General features: G+C 42.3%; 1 protein-coding gene across 2 annotated transcripts in view; it reads left to right on the forward strand.

The window, feature by feature from the left end:
• CHCHD6 (coiled-coil-helix-coiled-coil-helix domain containing 6) overlaps positions 1 to 17,543 on the forward strand; it is a 109,743-nt gene continuing 92,200 nt past the window's right edge. For both annotated transcript variants that reach the window (XM_084214808.1, XM_084214809.1), the window contains exons 1-4: positions 1 to 135; positions 1,733 to 1,862; positions 2,746 to 2,800; positions 4,049 to 4,175. In XM_084214808.1, the coding sequence (XP_084070934.1) occupies positions 46 to 135; positions 1,733 to 1,862; positions 2,746 to 2,800; positions 4,049 to 4,175 (402 nt within the window). In that variant the 5' untranslated portion in view covers positions 1 to 45. The remainder of the gene's footprint in view (positions 136 to 1,732; positions 1,863 to 2,745; positions 2,801 to 4,048; positions 4,176 to 17,543) is intronic.

The raw sequence follows: 17,543 nt of genomic DNA on the forward strand, positions 1-17,543 counted from the left end.
GGTGCGGGAGAGGGGCGCGGCGAGGATAGGGCGACCCCCGACGACATGGGCAGCTGCGAGAGCAGCCCGGGCCGCAGGAAGGTGTCCTTCGGGCTGGACGAGCAGGACCGAATCCGGGTGCTGCAGGGCATCAGGGTGAGGCGGCCGGGGGTGCCGTGGGGCCGGCTGTTGGAGGCTGCGGGGGCCGGGGCGGGGGGAGCTGGGCTGGGGACGGCTCTGTCCGGGAGCTCGGGGGAACTCGGTGCAGGGAGCTCGGCTGGAAGGGACGGGTGGGGGAAGCGAGGAGGAGGGGAGGGAAAGCTGGAGGGCTGAAGGAGTAGGGGGCTGGAGAAGCGATGGGGTGAGTGGTGGGAAGGAGGGCTGGGGGCCTGGGCATGGCTGTTGCCCACCAGGCACACCAGCACCAGCTCTTTATTTTCACTTCCAAACTCTGCTCTCAGCCCTCCGCTCGCTGCTCAATGACCTCGTTTTGCCCCTGCCTTGTGCTTTGCGAGCGGTTTGATGCTAACGGCGCTGCCGGGCTCGGAGGGCATCCAGGAGGAGCCGGCTCTGCCCTTGCCCATGGTGCCCGGGCAGAGCATCGCTGAGTGAGCAGGGGGGATAGGAGCTGGAAACAGGGAGCTGTTCCTTGGAACCTGCTGACTGACCCTGGCTCGGAAACTGACAAGTGTGTGTTGTGGAAACAAGCCCTAGAATGTAGTAGTGCTACCATTAAGGATTCCCCCGCCCCCCCCCCCCCGTCAATATTTTAATATTTTTCTTTGGTTTTTTTTATTACTACCATCATTTTCATTGCTCTTACTTCTTGATACTTTTATGTGATTCCCCCTAAAATCTGCCAGAAATACACTTACACAGTGTGTGTTGCTGTGGCTACTTATTTTTTATCCCATTTTGACTAATTATTTGACAAAAGTTAACTAAGCTTGTGCCTATGTCCTTGTTAAAGTGTTTGATGGAGATAAAATTGTCTTTGCCTAATTTCTCTTTACAGGATATAGACAAGGATTTTTGTCTTTAAAATCAGGAATTGGGCATGACAACAATGTAAAATGAAGGTGTTAAAAATGCTGTTAAGTTGGGTAGTAGTGATATAACTGAAAATGTCTTCTACTGTGGCAAGTCTTGGTGGGGAACAGCCTCGTTCTGTTTTGTTCTGCAGCCAGACCCTCTGACCTTGGCAGCAGAAAGGGGTCAATTTTAACAGTGCTGTGAAAAGCCTTTTGGACTGAATTGCCAGAAAACTTCAAGTTAACTTTTCTTTCTTTTTCATGGGTTTGAACCCAAGTCAGGGAGTGAAAATGAAGTTGAGATTGCAAAAGTGTTTGCAGCCTTATGTGAGTGGGAGGCTGTTCTCTGTCATATGGCTGGCAGCATGTCTGCCATGCTGAGCTGGGTTAGCAAGCATGGAGCAAGAAGAGGAAAAGATGGACTTAAAACCTGCTTTGTTCCTTTCCTTCTAATTCTGGTAGATTTGTCCCTATACAAGGGCTTAGCTTGTTTAGGGGTGCTCTCCACCTTTGTTGGTGTTTGTGGAAGATTGTCTAGTGAAGCTTTTAGGGTATGGGTTTTAAAAATGTAAAGTCAACCTACAAGCGCTGACTGCCTGGGCTGGAGGGACATTGCAGCGAGGTAAGTGACAATACTTCTGTGCTATCATAGAAACTGACAAATGGGGAGGTTCACAGTGAAATACACACCTGAAACTGACGCGGCTGCTTCTGTGTTTCAGCTCACTGAAGATGTAGTGAACAGGATGAAAGGATCCTCTCCAAGTAGAAGGGAGAACCAGAGATCACCCCGAGCATCCAATGGCACAGCTCCCTCCTCCCTGGCTGCAGAAGGGAAACCCAGACCTGCAGGTACTGAGGGGTGGTGCTGCCACTGCATCTTACAGGGGATGCTGGTAGTTTTCAGTGCTACCCCCTTGTGAGAGGGGTAGCTTTGCTTAGCCTGTGTCACTCTGGGAACATTTCCAGCATTTCAGATCAACATGCAATAAACAAGGCGGAAATATTTTGCTTTTCATTCCTGGCAAGCTGCCTTGCTGTCTGCTGTACATACACAGGGTGTATATTGTGCATGGGTGAGGGAAGTGCTGCTTTTATTCTTTGGAAAGATAACCTGTCCAAGCACAACTGGCTAAGCAGATGATGAAAACTTGGTTTCTGAACTTGACTTTATTTACATGTCAGAAAACTATTTGATTTCTATTTGTTCTCAAATAGGCTTTGGTGATGTATATCAGCAGTGTGGATTTGTTTAAGGCATCCAGACTAAAATGAAGTTAGGGAACTCGGCCTTTGCTTTTAGGGATTTGTTTGCTGTCAGCCTGTCTTTCCTGAATGTAGATTTAGCTTTATGGATGGCCTGAACTCCATCAAATAATTTCTTTTAATTGCAAGGAGAGAAGGAGGTGAAGATGAAGACTTACTGGAACTAGAGTAAGGAAATGGAAAGTAGGTCTACAACCGTGCTCATATTTCAGTATATGTAAGGGTTTGAGGAGTTAATATCCTCACATAGAAGTTTTCTGTAGCATGGTTTATTCAGTGTGCCTGTTTGAAAATGATGCTGTTGGTGTCTGTTTCATAAACTCAAACTCTATCCATCAAACTTAAATTCTCTTGACTTTCTTTTTCTCTTGATGAATAATATAAAATTTTCCTAAAATAATCTCTGATGTGATGAAGGACTACATTTGTGGTACTATTAGTTGTCACAGGTTTCTCTTTTCCTTTCTAGGAATTCAGCCACCAGAGGCAGGTGACTCTACTGCACAGCAGGAGCTCTACAGGAGGTGAGGTGAAGCTCTTGAAAAAGACAATAGTTTAGCTCATTTGGGAATATATCTATGTATGCATATGTCTGTGTTTTCCTTGAGTCTGAGCATAACGAGTGTGTGTTTGACAGCAGCTGAACATGAGCCCAGGTGGCCAAGAAGGCCGGTGGCAGCCTGGCTGTATCAGCAATAGTGTGGCCAGCAGGAGCAGGGCAGGGATTGTCCCCCTGCACTGGGCACTGCTGAGGCCACAGCTCCAATCCTGGGCTCAGTTTTGGCCCCTCACTGCACAAAGGCTTTGAGGGGCTGGAGTGTGTCCAGAGAAGGGCAAGGGAGCTGGGGAAGGGGCTGGAGCACAAACCTCCTTGGGACTGGCTGGGGGTGTTTAGCCTGGGGAAAAGGAGGCTCAGGGGGGAGCTTATGGATCTGCAGCACCTGAAAGGAGATTGGGGGGGTCGTCAGGTGGGGGTCGTCTCTTCTCCCAGGTGTAACAAGTGACAGGACAAGAGGAAATGGCCTCAGGTTGTGCCAGGGGAGGTTTAGGTTGGGTATGAGGGAAAATTTCTTCACTGAAAAGGTGGTCATGCACTGGAACAGGCTGGCCAGGGAAGTGGTGGGATCACCATTCCTGGAAGTATTCAAAAGGCCTGTGGATGTGGCACTTGGGGACATGGTTTAGTGGGGAACATGGTGGCGTTGGGTTAATGGTTGAACTTGATCTTTTCCAACCTCAACAATTCTGTGATTCAATTTTATGATTATGTTTTAATACCTGAGAATCCCCTTTGAAGCCTTTTTCAGTTCAGGGCTGCTCCTCTTAGTGCTGTTGCTGCATGGATTTTGTGTGATTTTTCTTTCCTGTGTAAGAGCCAAAGAGCAGCATTGTCAGCCTGGCTGACTCCTTTTATTGTTGTATGTCCCTTGATCTTTTCCAAAGCTGTGTCTATTTGTCTGGCTAACTGCTTCCTATTTTCACTGTTTTCAGGTGATAATTAAGTACTTAATAGAGCTAAATACAACTCAAGCATAAGCTTATGTGGTGCTATGCCTGCTGTTGTTGCCAGAGCTGTACCTCACTGGAATTGCAGGTCACATTTAAAGTTTGTTAGGCTTTTGAATTCCTGCTGATAATGGGATTCTGAGCAGATTTTGTGTCAAATTCTGGATTTGTGTTTTGGCTCTAAGCAGGGGTACTCCATGATGAGGCATGATCCTGTTGCCAGAAGTCTGCTGGTGACCTTCCCTCTGCTTTTGGTGCTCATACAGGTACTTGCAAGAGGAGACACTGGTCCACGAGGAGCTGGTTCGGCTGGCCAAGAGAGAAAGGGAAGCAGCCTGTGAGGCCAAGGAAAGGTTTGGCATTATTGAGGAGAGGCAGAGAGCAGCCCAGGTGGTGAGTAACAAACCCCCCCACTGCAGGTTTCCAACCTGCACAGGCTAAAATGGCTCTGCTTGAGGGCATTCATTTAATATCATTTCTGTCATGAGCTTAGAAACTGGGGTTTAGGCTGAAACATTCCTCACCTCACTCATCACTTAACATTTGGCTCAAGTGCAGCTGCAAGCTCCACTTGGGGCATGTCACTCCATGCTGCCAAGGCATGAACAATGGCTGTGCTGGGGGCAGCTTTACCAGTGGCAGGAGTATGGTCTGAGTGTGTATGTGGTCCTTGGCTAGCTACAGAGAACTCTCTTGAACTCTCAAGTGTATGAAATAATTGTTTCAATATATACAGGATCAAATTCTGCTGACCTGATACATCCTGAGACTTTGCTCTGTTTTTTTCTGGGGTGTAATAGTGCATGTACACAAATTAATAAAAAGTAATAATGTCTTCATTTGTCTGAGTCTTTTATAAATCTGGTAACAGAAGAACTGTTATAAAACTGTCAAGTATTGTAACCTTTTGAAGAAGGTTTAGGATTGATTTTTAGGGACCAGGAAGCATAAACCTTTTTTTGACACACCACTGACTCCCAAACCAATTTGTTCTTGCCCAGCAGGCAGACTTTTGGGGACTTCTTGCTGCAGCTTTTACGATTAGTCAGGCACCTTGGTGTTATGATGACCCATTAGGTTGCTGTCATACCAGTGCTGAGAAGAGCAGTGCTGGAGGCAGAAGTACAGTGTGATGAGGCTGAGTGGAGCAAGAGGCTTTTATCAATCACTAGAGTACGCTGGGATTGCCATTGGTGCTTGATATTCACATGATACTATTTTGTATTGTTTTCTTTTACATCCTGCCATTCCTGTGGTGTACTGTCTGTAACCACTGCAGAGTTTACTGGAGCTGCCACATTTTCCTGACCTGCAGTGGTGTCAGGGTGTGACAGCCAGGTGGGCCCATGCTTGCCAAAGTGAGATCAAACTGCCTGTTCATTTAGACTGTGCTGTTAAACTTTATTGAGAGAGCTAGACCAAGAGAATTCTCCTTGCCTGTTGCTTACTGAAAGGATGGTTTAGGGAAAGGACAGACTGGAGTATGGATAGTCTTTATTGTGGTTCTTTCATCCTACTGATCTGTAGCTTAACCAGTGTGTGTGTGCTTGATTTAAGTGAAGAATCCTATGAGGTTTGGGGCTTTTTTCTGTATGTTAAATGCTAACAGGCCTGGCTTACCCAGGGAAAATGTGAAGCATTTAGAGGTTATATTATAAAGATATTTTTTGGGACTGAATAAATAAAATTTATGTAAGAATGGTGACAGTGGTTCAAAGAAAAGGTCTTTATAGCTGTAGTCCATCTCTGACAGTGGTCCCTAGCTGCTGCTGATGGAGAGCATGAGAGCAGAGCAGGTATATAACAGTATTTCCCACCTATACCCTTGCAAATTCTGATGCTCTAAGAGGTAGAAGCTTTGAAAGCAAGAGATTGTATTTTCACTTTGGTGGTTAACAGACTTGAAGGAAATTCTCTTCTGTGAATTGGTCTGTTTGTGGTTTTGGACCCAACTGTACTTTGTCTCCATGATAAAATTTGTGTATGATTGGATTGGTAGGTGTCTGAGATTGCTCTCCTAGATAGATACAGCTTGTGAACGGCTGCTGTGTGGCAGGAAATTTCCTCTTGGCAGATTGGATCCAGACCATGGGGTGCTGCATGATTGCTCAGCTTCAGAGCAGTGATGTCTGAGTCAGGTGACTGTTGCTCCTCTGCAAAGGACATCTGGGTCAGCAGGTGCAGTATTAACACTCTTTTCACTAGAAAGAGAATATTCTCTTTATGATGCAGTTAACTGGCTTCTGTAAGAGCAAGGGGAAGAAGTTGGAGGATTTGTTGTCCAATCTAAAGATGGGACTTTGCTCAAAGTAGAGCCCTGCCCTCCTGCAATGAGGTGGAGTATAATCCTGAAGAAATATGGCTAGCAGAGTCCTGCAATATTTGTGAAATGCAAAGAGGACGCCTCTAAAATGAGTTGGGACCTGACTGCTCATATACAAAAGCTGTTTTGTTATCTGAATTAGCTTTCAATCCTGTGGTGTTGCATACCCAGATATTGCTCTGTAAAAATCTGTTTAGGGTCCACATGTAGTGAGTAGTGACCACGGTGTGTTAGCCCAGAATGTGATGAAAGAACAAGAGACTTTTAAATTCCATTGCTCTTTAACTATCTCTTGATTAGTCATAAATTTAGGATCCTTAAAAAATGGGTAGTCTGGTCTGTCCTTGCAAAGATGAGGGCAGAGCTATTGTTTGTCAGCTTCTAGATGCCTTCCTAAAAAGGAACTGGTGAGGCCAGACTTAAATTACTGGGATCCCTATCAGTCTTGCTTTATCTCAGCTACTATTTCCTTTCCGGCATGGTTACCTTGTTGTATTGTATGGACTCAGTCCTACTCAAACCATGTCTGTCCTTTGTCTTCTGGTGTTATCCTCCTTTATTAGGAATAGGGCTTGAGTGTTTCTTGCTCTTCTGTTTTTTAGCCCCAGCAAATGGGGAAAATGCTGGATATGAGCTGCTCGTCCGTGTCTTGTGTCAATCTTCTCTTTCAGGTAGAAGATAGTACTGAAACTCAAGGTATCTAGGGGTAATCCAGGTGCAGATAGCAATGGAAGTTATCTGCTTACATTTATAAGGGAGAAACTTCCAGGGGTGTTTTTGTTGTTGTCACCTGTTAGGGAAATGAGATTAAAAATGGAGCAACTCCCATGAAAGCAATAAGAAATTAATAATTTGCTTCTTAAGAAGCATTTAATTTGGTAAAAATTGAAAACCATGCCACATATAATTAGAAAGTTTTATTCATTTTTCTAGTATTTGCATTAAGACCTTGAGTTGCCTGTGCTCTTAACATATCAATAGTTCAGTGATTAGTAGCTCTTTTTTGTACTGTTGTCTGCAGCAGTGCTGGAACATTCCCCTATAACCATACCACTTGTATAAATCCAAGTACCATAGCTGTATTTTGAAGTGATTTCATTGTGGTTGTGCTGAACGTTGCATGTCATTTAATCTGTTCTTTATGGCTTTCACTCACTGACTTTTATTATTGGAAATATTGCTATAAGCACTTCAGTGTTATTACATGGTGCACACAAAGAGAGGGTGGACTAGAATTAACCTTTGATATGGAACTTGCTGTCAGCTTCTGGGGCCAGTTACTAGATTGTTTATGGGGCAGGGGGCAGATTAAAACTTATTGTTATTTTATTGTGGTTTGTATATTTTGTTGAGCTAATTTTTTCTCCTTGAAGTGTTCTGGTTTCAAGAGGGATTTAGAGTTAAGTACCTGGGTCCTTTTCTACATTTTTGTTGTGACCTTTCTTTTTCTTTTAATGACTTTGAAGAAGGTACTTAGCTTCTAGATACCTTAGGTTTTGAGTAAAACTCCTTACAGCTTTAGTTTAAGAAGCAAAACAGCTCTGTAAGTAATAGTGCAGCATTCACTTTCCTCTTTGAGTGAATATGGCTTTTTCATTAACCCTGGGGACTGGCTCAAATGGAAATAGTCTGCTAAGCTGCTGTAGAAGAACTTTCCCCAATTTGTATTAGAGATAAAATGTTTTATTTGTTTGTGCAGCACTGCAGGATCATGGGGCTGAGTGGACTCTTTGAATAATTTAACGCTGTGGGTACTTAGAGCACAACAAGGATTATATGTACAGTATTTCAGAGCAAGGCCTAGGGTGTTAGTAACTAATGCTGGTGCCTGCCTCAAGTATCATGTGAAATACCCAAGAATTAACACAGCTATCTTTAAATCCATTTCTATTTCTAGCATGAGGAACTTGCAAAGTTGTCAGTCAAGTTATTTAATTGCTTGACTATGTTGTGAATAGTCTCACCATTCCCCTATGCGAGAAATCTTTCTTTTTTTCATTCCCAGTTAATCAAAACGGATTCTCTTAACTTCTCAGTTCTTTCAGGTTTCTTTTTTTCCCCTCCTTCCTACCAATAAAGGAAACTTTGCAAACAAAGCTGCTCATTTTTGCTTTTGTAGTCTCTGAAGGTTGGGCAGCACATGCAGCATATGCATCAGGAGCCTCTTGGAGCCAGTGACTGTGTGCCTGATGGTTTTCGCTGAGACCTTTAAGACAAATCAATGTGGAATGGGGATGGATAAAAGCAGAAGCTGGGGGGAAATAAACGCGATTAAGCGAAGACATCTCATTACTACTCTAGAAAGGGAGGATTATAACTTATAAAATAGGAGGATCTCATTTAGAGGCCATGTGCACTTGTGTTATCAGGACAGAGGGAGAGCAAATAGAATAAATGAAATTAATACTTTGAAAAGAAGCATTACCCGGATTTGAGCATTGAACTAATATGATTTGTGCAAAGCCCTCAAGTTCTTATCTCTCCATTAAATACCCCAAGGATAATGGCTTTGTCAGAGTTATTGACCAAAAGTTGTTGTCTTCCTTCTCACTTTGAAAGAGCAAGTTCAGAAATGGGGTGATGGTAGGACAGACCTTGCACTATGACCAGCTGTTTCAGGCAAGGCTGATGGGCACTGGCTGCTGTGTGAAAAGAGACTGGGCAGAGAATTCATAATTGCTGGAAAGTTTATCCAGCAGTCCATGATGGATGACTTGCTATTCCCAGTGTTTCTGATCATGCCTGCTCACTGGCTTGCTGGATGGCAGCCTTTGCTTTCTGGTGGTTCCAGCGTTGGACTGTTGTGACTAGCATGGCTCAAATGGACATGGAAGGAAATACAAGAATATGGGTTTGTTTCAGGTTGCTCCAGTAGCTGATTGTAATTGGTCATAGGCTGTTGAATTCTCTCAGATGATTTCTTGCCCAGATAGAATCTTTGTCTTTCAGAGCCTCTCATCTCTTTTTGATTCAGGAAAGATGGGATTCAGGAAGAATGTGTGATTGGGAATGCCTTTGATCAAGCAGAGGGTTTTGATAATGGTGTCACCTTGTGAATGTGGCATTCTGAACTCTTGGGCTTTGCTGTAGCATGCTTTGGACACTTCCACCCTTGATTTAGTGTCTATTGGGCTGCTGACATTTTAACTGGTATGTTTTCTTCTCCATTTCAAAAAATGTGGAAGTAAAACTGCTTAAAATTGCTGTAAACAGCATAAATAGCCAGTTCATAGATTGGTACAATGGAAGAGAATTTTGGTGTTAGGGAGTGATCAAATATTTTCTTTTTCACTTTGTAGGGATGGAAGAATGATCCAATCAGCCCATTTGTGGAAAGTTTCCTTTATATTCCTGGTAATTGATAAAGCTTTAAGTGAATCTTGTGGGGTTTTTTTGCTGTGACTTGCCCAGTGCTGTTGATCAGTCAGCAGTAGATGCAGCTGAGCTGGTACTGAAGATTGTTTTAGAAACTGTGCTGAACATGATTTCGTTTGTGAAGGCTTTCATTTACTTTGTGATAAGCTGGGGATCAGCTTCATCCTGGCTGATTAGCCATAGGTAAGCATTCCTAGATTAACTGGGGTTTTGTTGTGTGTAATCTCCTGCCATTGTGACGAGCTGTAGTGGCCGGATGAGGCCCAGCAGTAGCATGGCGTTTGTTGGAACTGTGACAGTGTGGAGCCATCAGTGAAGTGACACTGCTGGTTTCAAGGTCAGGTCTCTATTGTCAAAACTTGTCTTTTTTTTTTGTCCCTGTTTATTTGAGTTGATGTAATGAAAGGTATTGTCTCTGTGAGCTTGGCAGTATGGTTTGGAAGCTGCTCACCTCAGGGACAGTTTATTTGGTCGTGTTGGCTCTACAGCTAAAACACAGCACACTGAGCTGAACCCTTCCCTTTGTAAAGTTGTAAACCTGTGTGTAGAAAATAGGTTGGTTCTGGGAAGTGACATGGCTAATGTGTGAGGCTTGGTGTTTCCTGGCTTTTTGTTTTCTGTAAACACTTCTTGATTGTAGTTTTTTTATGGGTGAGGCAGAAAACATTGATTGAAATCTGAAAGTATGGAGGCTTGTTTTAAATAATAGTGGAAAATGAGGAAAAAGCCCACTCAGTTTGATTTTCATTGATGTTGCAGTTGTTAGCAACGGGTACCTATATGCATTTCTGAAAGATACCTTTTTTTTTTTTTAGATTGCTTTTTATGTTTTCCTTAGAAAATAAGTGATGCATTTGGTTATTAGAATCTTCATTCCTACCTACAGTTGTGGGGGCAGCACCTCCTCTTGACCATGGTTTGCTGTGGTTTGGCTCTTTGCAGAGCATTCACAGGCTGTATGTCAAACACCCAGACCTGCCCTCAGTGCCTGCAGAACCAGCAGGGTCCTAACTAGGTCAGCAAGAGTGGCAGTGTCTAGGGCTGGAACTTGCAATGAAGTTGGTTTTGATTGCTCTCACTAATTGACAGCTAATTCTTTCACTAATTAAATGAAGCTGCCTTTTAAATATGTTGATACAAATGGAAAGATGTATTTTTAGGTTTGAAACTTAATGATTTATTACCAAATGTTGCAAACTATTGACAGGGGGATTTAAATAGCTTCAGTCCTTGTGCCTTGTATCCCTCTCAATCTTGCTGTGTGAGCCTGAGACACTCTTCCAGACTTTGCCCTGAAGAAAATATATTAGTATGTGGAGACTTTAAAATTAGTGGTCTGTTATTCTGTAGTCTCAGGCCAGAACATCCCTCCTTTTCCCTACAATTGGGCTCCTCTTTGTCTGCTACCCTCTACTATAAAAGTATATTTCTTCAGTGAAAGAATTACTTAGTGAAACCATTAAAACATTAAACATTTAAGGGATCCCTATAGAAAATAATATTGAAGTGTTAAATGATGGACTTTGGGAAGGTTTGCATTAAATTTAAGCTTGGCATGGTGAGGCTCTATCTACATGTCTTCTACCTCCAGCAAGCTAATAACTTCTGTTCTCTGGAGCATCAGTGAGGTCTAAATTTAACTAAAGCAATTTTGGAGAGTGTGCACTACAATAAAGGCAGAAATTGAAAACACAGCCAATGCAAAAGAGAACTTCCTCTTCTCTTGAGGGAAGGAGAAGTGTTACCTGGCTAAGGGTAAGATTCTGCCTATGCACTGCTTATTTTCCTGCTACTGCTGCTCTGATTTGTCAGACATTTATAGCATTTTTTAATAACTTTCAATTTCTGCAGGTAGTCTTTTATCTCCTGACTGAAGGTTAATTTGTGTTTGGAGAGTTTTTGCGGATTTCAGCAGCTGATGGTCGTTTGAGCTTCTCATTTTTGTAGTCTCTTGAGCTAAGAGACCTTATCACAAGGTTGGCCTTTTTTAAAATCCAACAGCTGCAACAAATTGAAGTTGTCTGGGGTGCTGTCTAGTTCCCCAGTCTCGCCTTCAATTTTCCATGCCCATATTTCACACTTTTTTTTTTTTGTCTACCAAGTTTTTATAACTTTTATAACTCCACAGAAACTTCTTCGAGATTCATTTGTTCTATCTTAGGGTTACTGTGAAGCCTAAGAAGGCTTTACTTTAAGAAGTTAAATATAAGATTAGCCTTCATTTTCCATTACATATAACTACAAAATATTAAATTTATAAAGAAATAGGAGAATAATATGCTGATATTTTTCTGTGACTGGTCCAGCAAAACTAGTACTGAGTCTTCTTATTCTGCTTCTTACTGCTGTGCAGTAGAGAATTCTGCTCTAATTTGCAGCTCATTGAGGGGGGCATAAGCAGCATAAGACAGGCCCAAAGGCCATTTTGTATCTTAACTGTTCCATGGATCACCACTCTTCCATGCACTGTGGTGTCCCAGTTGGAATCACTGCATTCCACCCCTTCATCCACATACAATTTACCTTTCTTAAGCATAGGTAAATTGCAGATTAAATTAGCAAACTCTTCAGCTAATGGGAAGATTCCTGATGGGCTGGAATGTATCTGTGTGGTAGCACCTGTCAGTGCACAGCACAACTGGCATGGGTATTCCAGTGGGAATGCACCAGCTGCTCATGGTAACACATGGGCTTCTCAAGCTGCCAGAGCCAGGCCCAGCAGAGCAGGTGTGTCCTGGTGCAGATCATGTTTCCTCAAATACAGTGTCTTCCATAAGTCCCAGTACAAATGACTTTGTAGGATGATACTAGTAGATCAATGAGACTAAATGGTATGGTCTGAGTAATCAAAATAAACTGATATCACTTTTTATTTCTCACTTTAAAGAACAGTTAAAGTGAGCTGATACAAAGACTGAGTTTCACTGAGGTTTTTTCTGGTTTGTTTATTCCCTCTGCTACAGTTGGACATCCTCGAACCTGCCCCAATTTGCTGATGTTTATTTTAATTCTTTCTTGCTTCCTTCTTTCTCTCTCCATCCCTTTACTTTCCCAAAGCTGCAGGATGGTTTGCTCCTGCTGCCTCCCCTCGTTGTTGGTGTTATCAGGCACGTGTGCAGCGGGTGAGATTGCAAACGCCGCTGTTCTCCGGGATCCTGAGCATCAGACAATGTTTTACACGGCGTCCCATTCTCTGGCTGCCTGGTTGGACATGATGTTGGTACCTTATCTTCACGCTGACACACACTGGACATTAATAGAAATACATTGCTGAGGCACATGTGTGGAATTTCAAGCAGCCTTTCTAGCTGTGCTTTAGATAGTCTATTGTGTGCTTAACCTCTTGGAAGAGGTTTTGATGAGAAAAGCGTGATGTTAACTCTTGGGTGGCTGGCTGGACACTCTCTGAGTTCCTTATTATACTCAGCATAATATCCTCCTAATTGAACACTGCTTATCTGTTTTGGAGTTTCAGCAGGTTTAGGCTTATCTTCTGGGGCTAGTATTCCTCCTTACTAATGCAGATTTTTAGGGAAGAAATAACTGTGTTTTGCACATGAGGATGAGGTAGGAAATGTGTTGCTGCAGAAGGAACTGAGTTGCCAGCACCTTCATGTAGCTTTGTCTAAAGTCTGTCCCTTTATTATTTTTGGCTCTCTGATTGCTGTATATGAACGAAGAAAAATGACCTGGATGCAGCTGCTTCTGTTTGCCAGGAATTCTTTCTGCTTTTGGAGCACATCAGAATTTTTATCATTTTCTTTCTGCTGTATCTGTATACTTTCTCTGCTAGTTTGCTATGGCCATCTGCAATTATCTGTATTATTTATGAGTGCTGAGTAAAACATGACGGAAAGTAGCTTCTTAAAAGGGACTGTACTAAGGGAAAGGAAATGAGCTGATGACTTTGATTTTTAGACAATGAAAATAGAACACCTGCAAGCTTATGAGGAAGGGAAGGAATTAGAGTTAGCTGCATTTCTTTTTCCTGTCTGTGCATTACATAGGGGGTTTAGAGCTTTTTTAGCCTTGAAGACTTTGTGATAATGGGCAAACTTGAAGGATGATAGAGTAGGAACTGAGTAAAAATTGATCAAACAGACTGAGCAGGGCTATGTATAATTACTGTCCAAAAGAAAAGAGCTTAAAAAAAGTTTTAATATTTACTTGAATAGAACATTAGACTAAGGATACATTTGTTAAATAACCAGTGCTCTTCCAATTAGGACTGAGAGCTTGCCATTTACATTCACTGCATCTTCAGCCTAATGCTTTTGCCGTGGAAAAAGTGGTTCACTGTCTGGTAGAGGATTTCAAGCCCCTTTATTTTTTCAAAGCTACAGGTTCATGTCTCTTCTTTTCTCTCTATCCTCTGAGCAGAATGGATTTGTTCCTTGGTTCATCTTGCTGTAGCTGTAATTGGCACTGTCAAGCTGAGTCTCTGGCTGCCCCCCAGCCCCGGCTTCCGAACTTCCAATGCACAAAAGGTTCCTTACAAAAGCTGCTCCCTTACCAGCTGAAGACTTGAGTAATCACTCATTTTTATATTTTCATATGCTATTCTCTCCTAGTTTAGCAGCAAAATGTGGAAAAAGGGAGATTGGAAGATATGTTAAAGATATGTTAAAAATGCCAAACCAAAACAACCAAACCCTCAAAAACAGCAAACCACACAAAGCAGCATCCTGAAAAACACCCAAATCAGAAAAACTCCTCCCAAAGCAACAACAATAACAACAATCACTATATCAGCTGAAAATAAGCTTTCATGTTTCTTAAACCCTTTTTCCTAATTTTTCAGCATAAAAGAATTTCAAGTACAAAACTCAAAAAACCATGAGAGCTTTAAACTGCAAAGCCAGCTACAATTTTAAAGATAATGAACATAGTCCAGCCTAATGTTTTCTATCATTTAAAAAGTTGTCTCCCCAGCTGCTGTGCTGTTTCCTGGTTGAGACTCAGCGTTTTGCAGTGTAATTTTTCAAAACTTTGTGTTACTGAAGGTTATCATAGAGGTCTGTTAAAAAGCTGCTTGCCTGTGATTTCCTGTTAAACAGTGATCTGCAAACAGAGGTGGTTCCATGGTCAAGTAAGATTTTGATACTGTTCCTTTCCTGGGAACAGAAGTGGGATGCCTCAACACCCTTTCCCATCTGATAGCTGTTGAGAAGCCACATCTCAGATCACTGCCCTTGTTCCAAATTGTGCTGAATATCTAAATGCAACCTTGAAGGTGTTGCCAAACACTTGCATTTTCTTTTTTTTTTTTTACACTAGTTTAGAAGTAGTCCATCAAATTTCATGCATCTGGTGTAAAAAGAAGAGTTTTCATTGTAATTAATCTGGGTGGCCTGTCAGTTTGTGCCCAGATTAGGTGGGGACCATTACCTGTGCTTATCCTCTGATGTCATCCTGCCATGGCAGGCTTTTTTTTCTGAGCTTAATAGGGAGTATGGTAAAGATACCTGCAGGGAGAGCAGCACTAATGGTCTTAGCTGCCATTCTCCTCTGTGTGGATGGGACTAATGTGGTTGATAAATACTTCCCTGCCTCAGGCCTTGCAAGCGCAGGCTGCTCCCTTAGGAAAGAAAGTAGCTCAAGGCGTACCATGGGTGTTTTCAGGTGTGATTGAACCAGCTAGACAGAAGATACTTTCTCCAACACAGAGGAATTTTAATCCCTCTTAATTTCAGTGTTTTACTCTGAGGTATCTTGATGAGCAGGTAATGGTAGATGATAAGTTTTTCTGACCACGTGCACGTGCAAGCTTAGGAAAAATTGTACCTTTTACCTGTTTAAAAGTTACATCTGGTTTTTGTATAAGAAATGTATCTTACTGGGCATTCTAAAACTGTAGCAAAAGTTTACATGTTTACAAGAAGGAGTAACAAACTTTCATACAATCAGACTAATTTCTTCTAGTTGCTTGTTGCCCAGCAGATGCTGCTGTTGAGCTTGGTGAGGCCCCGCTGTGCCGGTCATTGAGTCAGCTGCCTGTTCTGAGAGCTGTGATGCAGTGACTGGGAGCTAAGTTTCCTCTTTGAAAATTCATGTCATCTACTGCTAAGTCAATACACTGTCCAGAAGCTTTAGGTACATCTTGTGCAGGCGTGTGTGTAAATAAATAAATGATATTAGAATGGTTTTTTTTGATCCATGCATTATATTTTTCATTTCATTACTGACTCTGAATCCTTATCAAACTTTCTGCTTTCATTACCAAAGTGGTTTTGATAGCTTGGTTTTTGTAATTATTTTTGAGGGAGAGTTTTTTTTGACTTTTCAAGTGAGCCTTTAGGATGTGGTGGTGCAAAGGGAGTCTGATAAACAATCCACAAACAGCATATCCTCATCAATATCCCTTTGAATGTAGGATTTGGGAAAATCTATCACCTGCCTCATGCAGAATCTGAATGAGAGAGAGATGAATTACGTTTCATATTTGGGGTCAAACCCACTGCTCAGTCCAGCAGCTGCTCTGTGTATTGATCTTGCAACAACAAGCACATCTGTGCTCTGTTTTGCAGTTCTTTGGGGTGTGATTCTCATTGTAATACCCTTATATTGGAACTAAAATATGTTTAATGTGCACCTCAGTTGCCTGCCAGCGATGATGCCTTCGCTGAGTTCATGCAGTTTTCCAGCAGTGTCGAGAGCATTTGGAAAGCAGCAGTGAGTATTTCCTGAAGGTGGCACTGAAGGGACACCATGAAGTCTCCTTTCCATGGGTGGAGCAGGAACTGCTGAGCCCTCAAATTGCTTGCATACCAATGAAATATCTCCAAGTTTTTGCTTATTTGTTTTCCTTCTGACTCTAGGAGTTCTCCAGGAGTTACCATAATGTTTTTCTGGGTGAGTTTACATTAAGTTTTTGGAGTTCATTGCTTCCTACAGAAATTGTATAATCAAAAAATGGTTTGGTCTGGAAAGGACCGTAAGGATTATCTAATTCCAGCTGTCCTGCCATAGACAGGGATTTCATTCTCTAGATCAGGTTACTCAGGACTCCAGCCAACCTGGCCTTGAACGTTACCGAGGATGGGGCATCCACAGCTTCTCTGGCACAACCTGTTGTAGTGCTTCATCACCCTTTGAGTAATGAGTTTCTCCCTAACACCTACTCCAAACTTGACCTCTTTCAATTTAAAAACATTGCCTCTTGTCTGTCATCATTTGGAGTTGTGAGGCCACCGTGTACTGACATAATTTACAAACTGCTTCTGTCTTTTATTTTCTGACCATGCCTGGGGTTCTCTTTCCTGCTTAATGTATAGATGTAGAACTTGTGACATTGCTGTGTGTTCAGGCTGCAGAGGGGAGGACAAGGCTTGTGAAGACAGAGCAGGTTTTCACACAAATGGTGTGGTATGTTCTCAGCCACCTCCGATTGCTCTTTGTTCTTCAGCTCTCCACTTGGTTTCTGGCAGTGTTTCTTGGAGGGGTAGATAACAGCTGCTGAGAGCAAGTTTAGTTTTGGAAGTTGTGGAAGAGAGTGGCAGATGCTGTCCTAATGACATCTCATGTTTGCTATCAAAACAGACATTGCTGCCTCCATTCCTCAGACCCTCTTTAGGATTCCCTGATTTGACCTATACCCTGGCCTTCTAATGAGATACTCTCCAAAACCTGCTCTGTAAAAATTTCCTGTTACATCTGTGTCTCTTTGGCTCTGACTGTCTGCAATTAGACTGTGTAGATTGAGAAGCCAATAGTGAAGAAAAATGGAGTTTCTCTCAGCAGAAGTTTGAAATTTATCTGCAATGCTTTTGTAAAGCTAGTATTTCAGGTCAGTCCTCACTGATATGGTAAGTTTCTGACTGATTTGAGTAATTTGGAGCTTAAAAACATAAAGATGATCTAGGTGGCCTTGGCTGAAATGAATTATTGCTTTTAGCACAGAATCTTCTTTTGAGAGAGAAGCTGGTGGTTGACTGGAATTCCTGCAGATTCTTAGGCAGGAGATTTGTATCTTTTCATCTGTTTTCAAGAAGGAGAAACAAGTCATAAAAACCACTTAAAGGTTCGGTTAAGATTTATTCTGCCTGCATAACTGCCTCCCATAA

Source organism: Fringilla coelebs (assembly GCF_963513975.1).
Source record: "Fringilla coelebs genome assembly, chromosome: 13".
Lineage (NCBI taxonomy): Eukaryota > Metazoa > Chordata > Aves > Passeriformes > Fringillidae > Fringilla > Fringilla coelebs.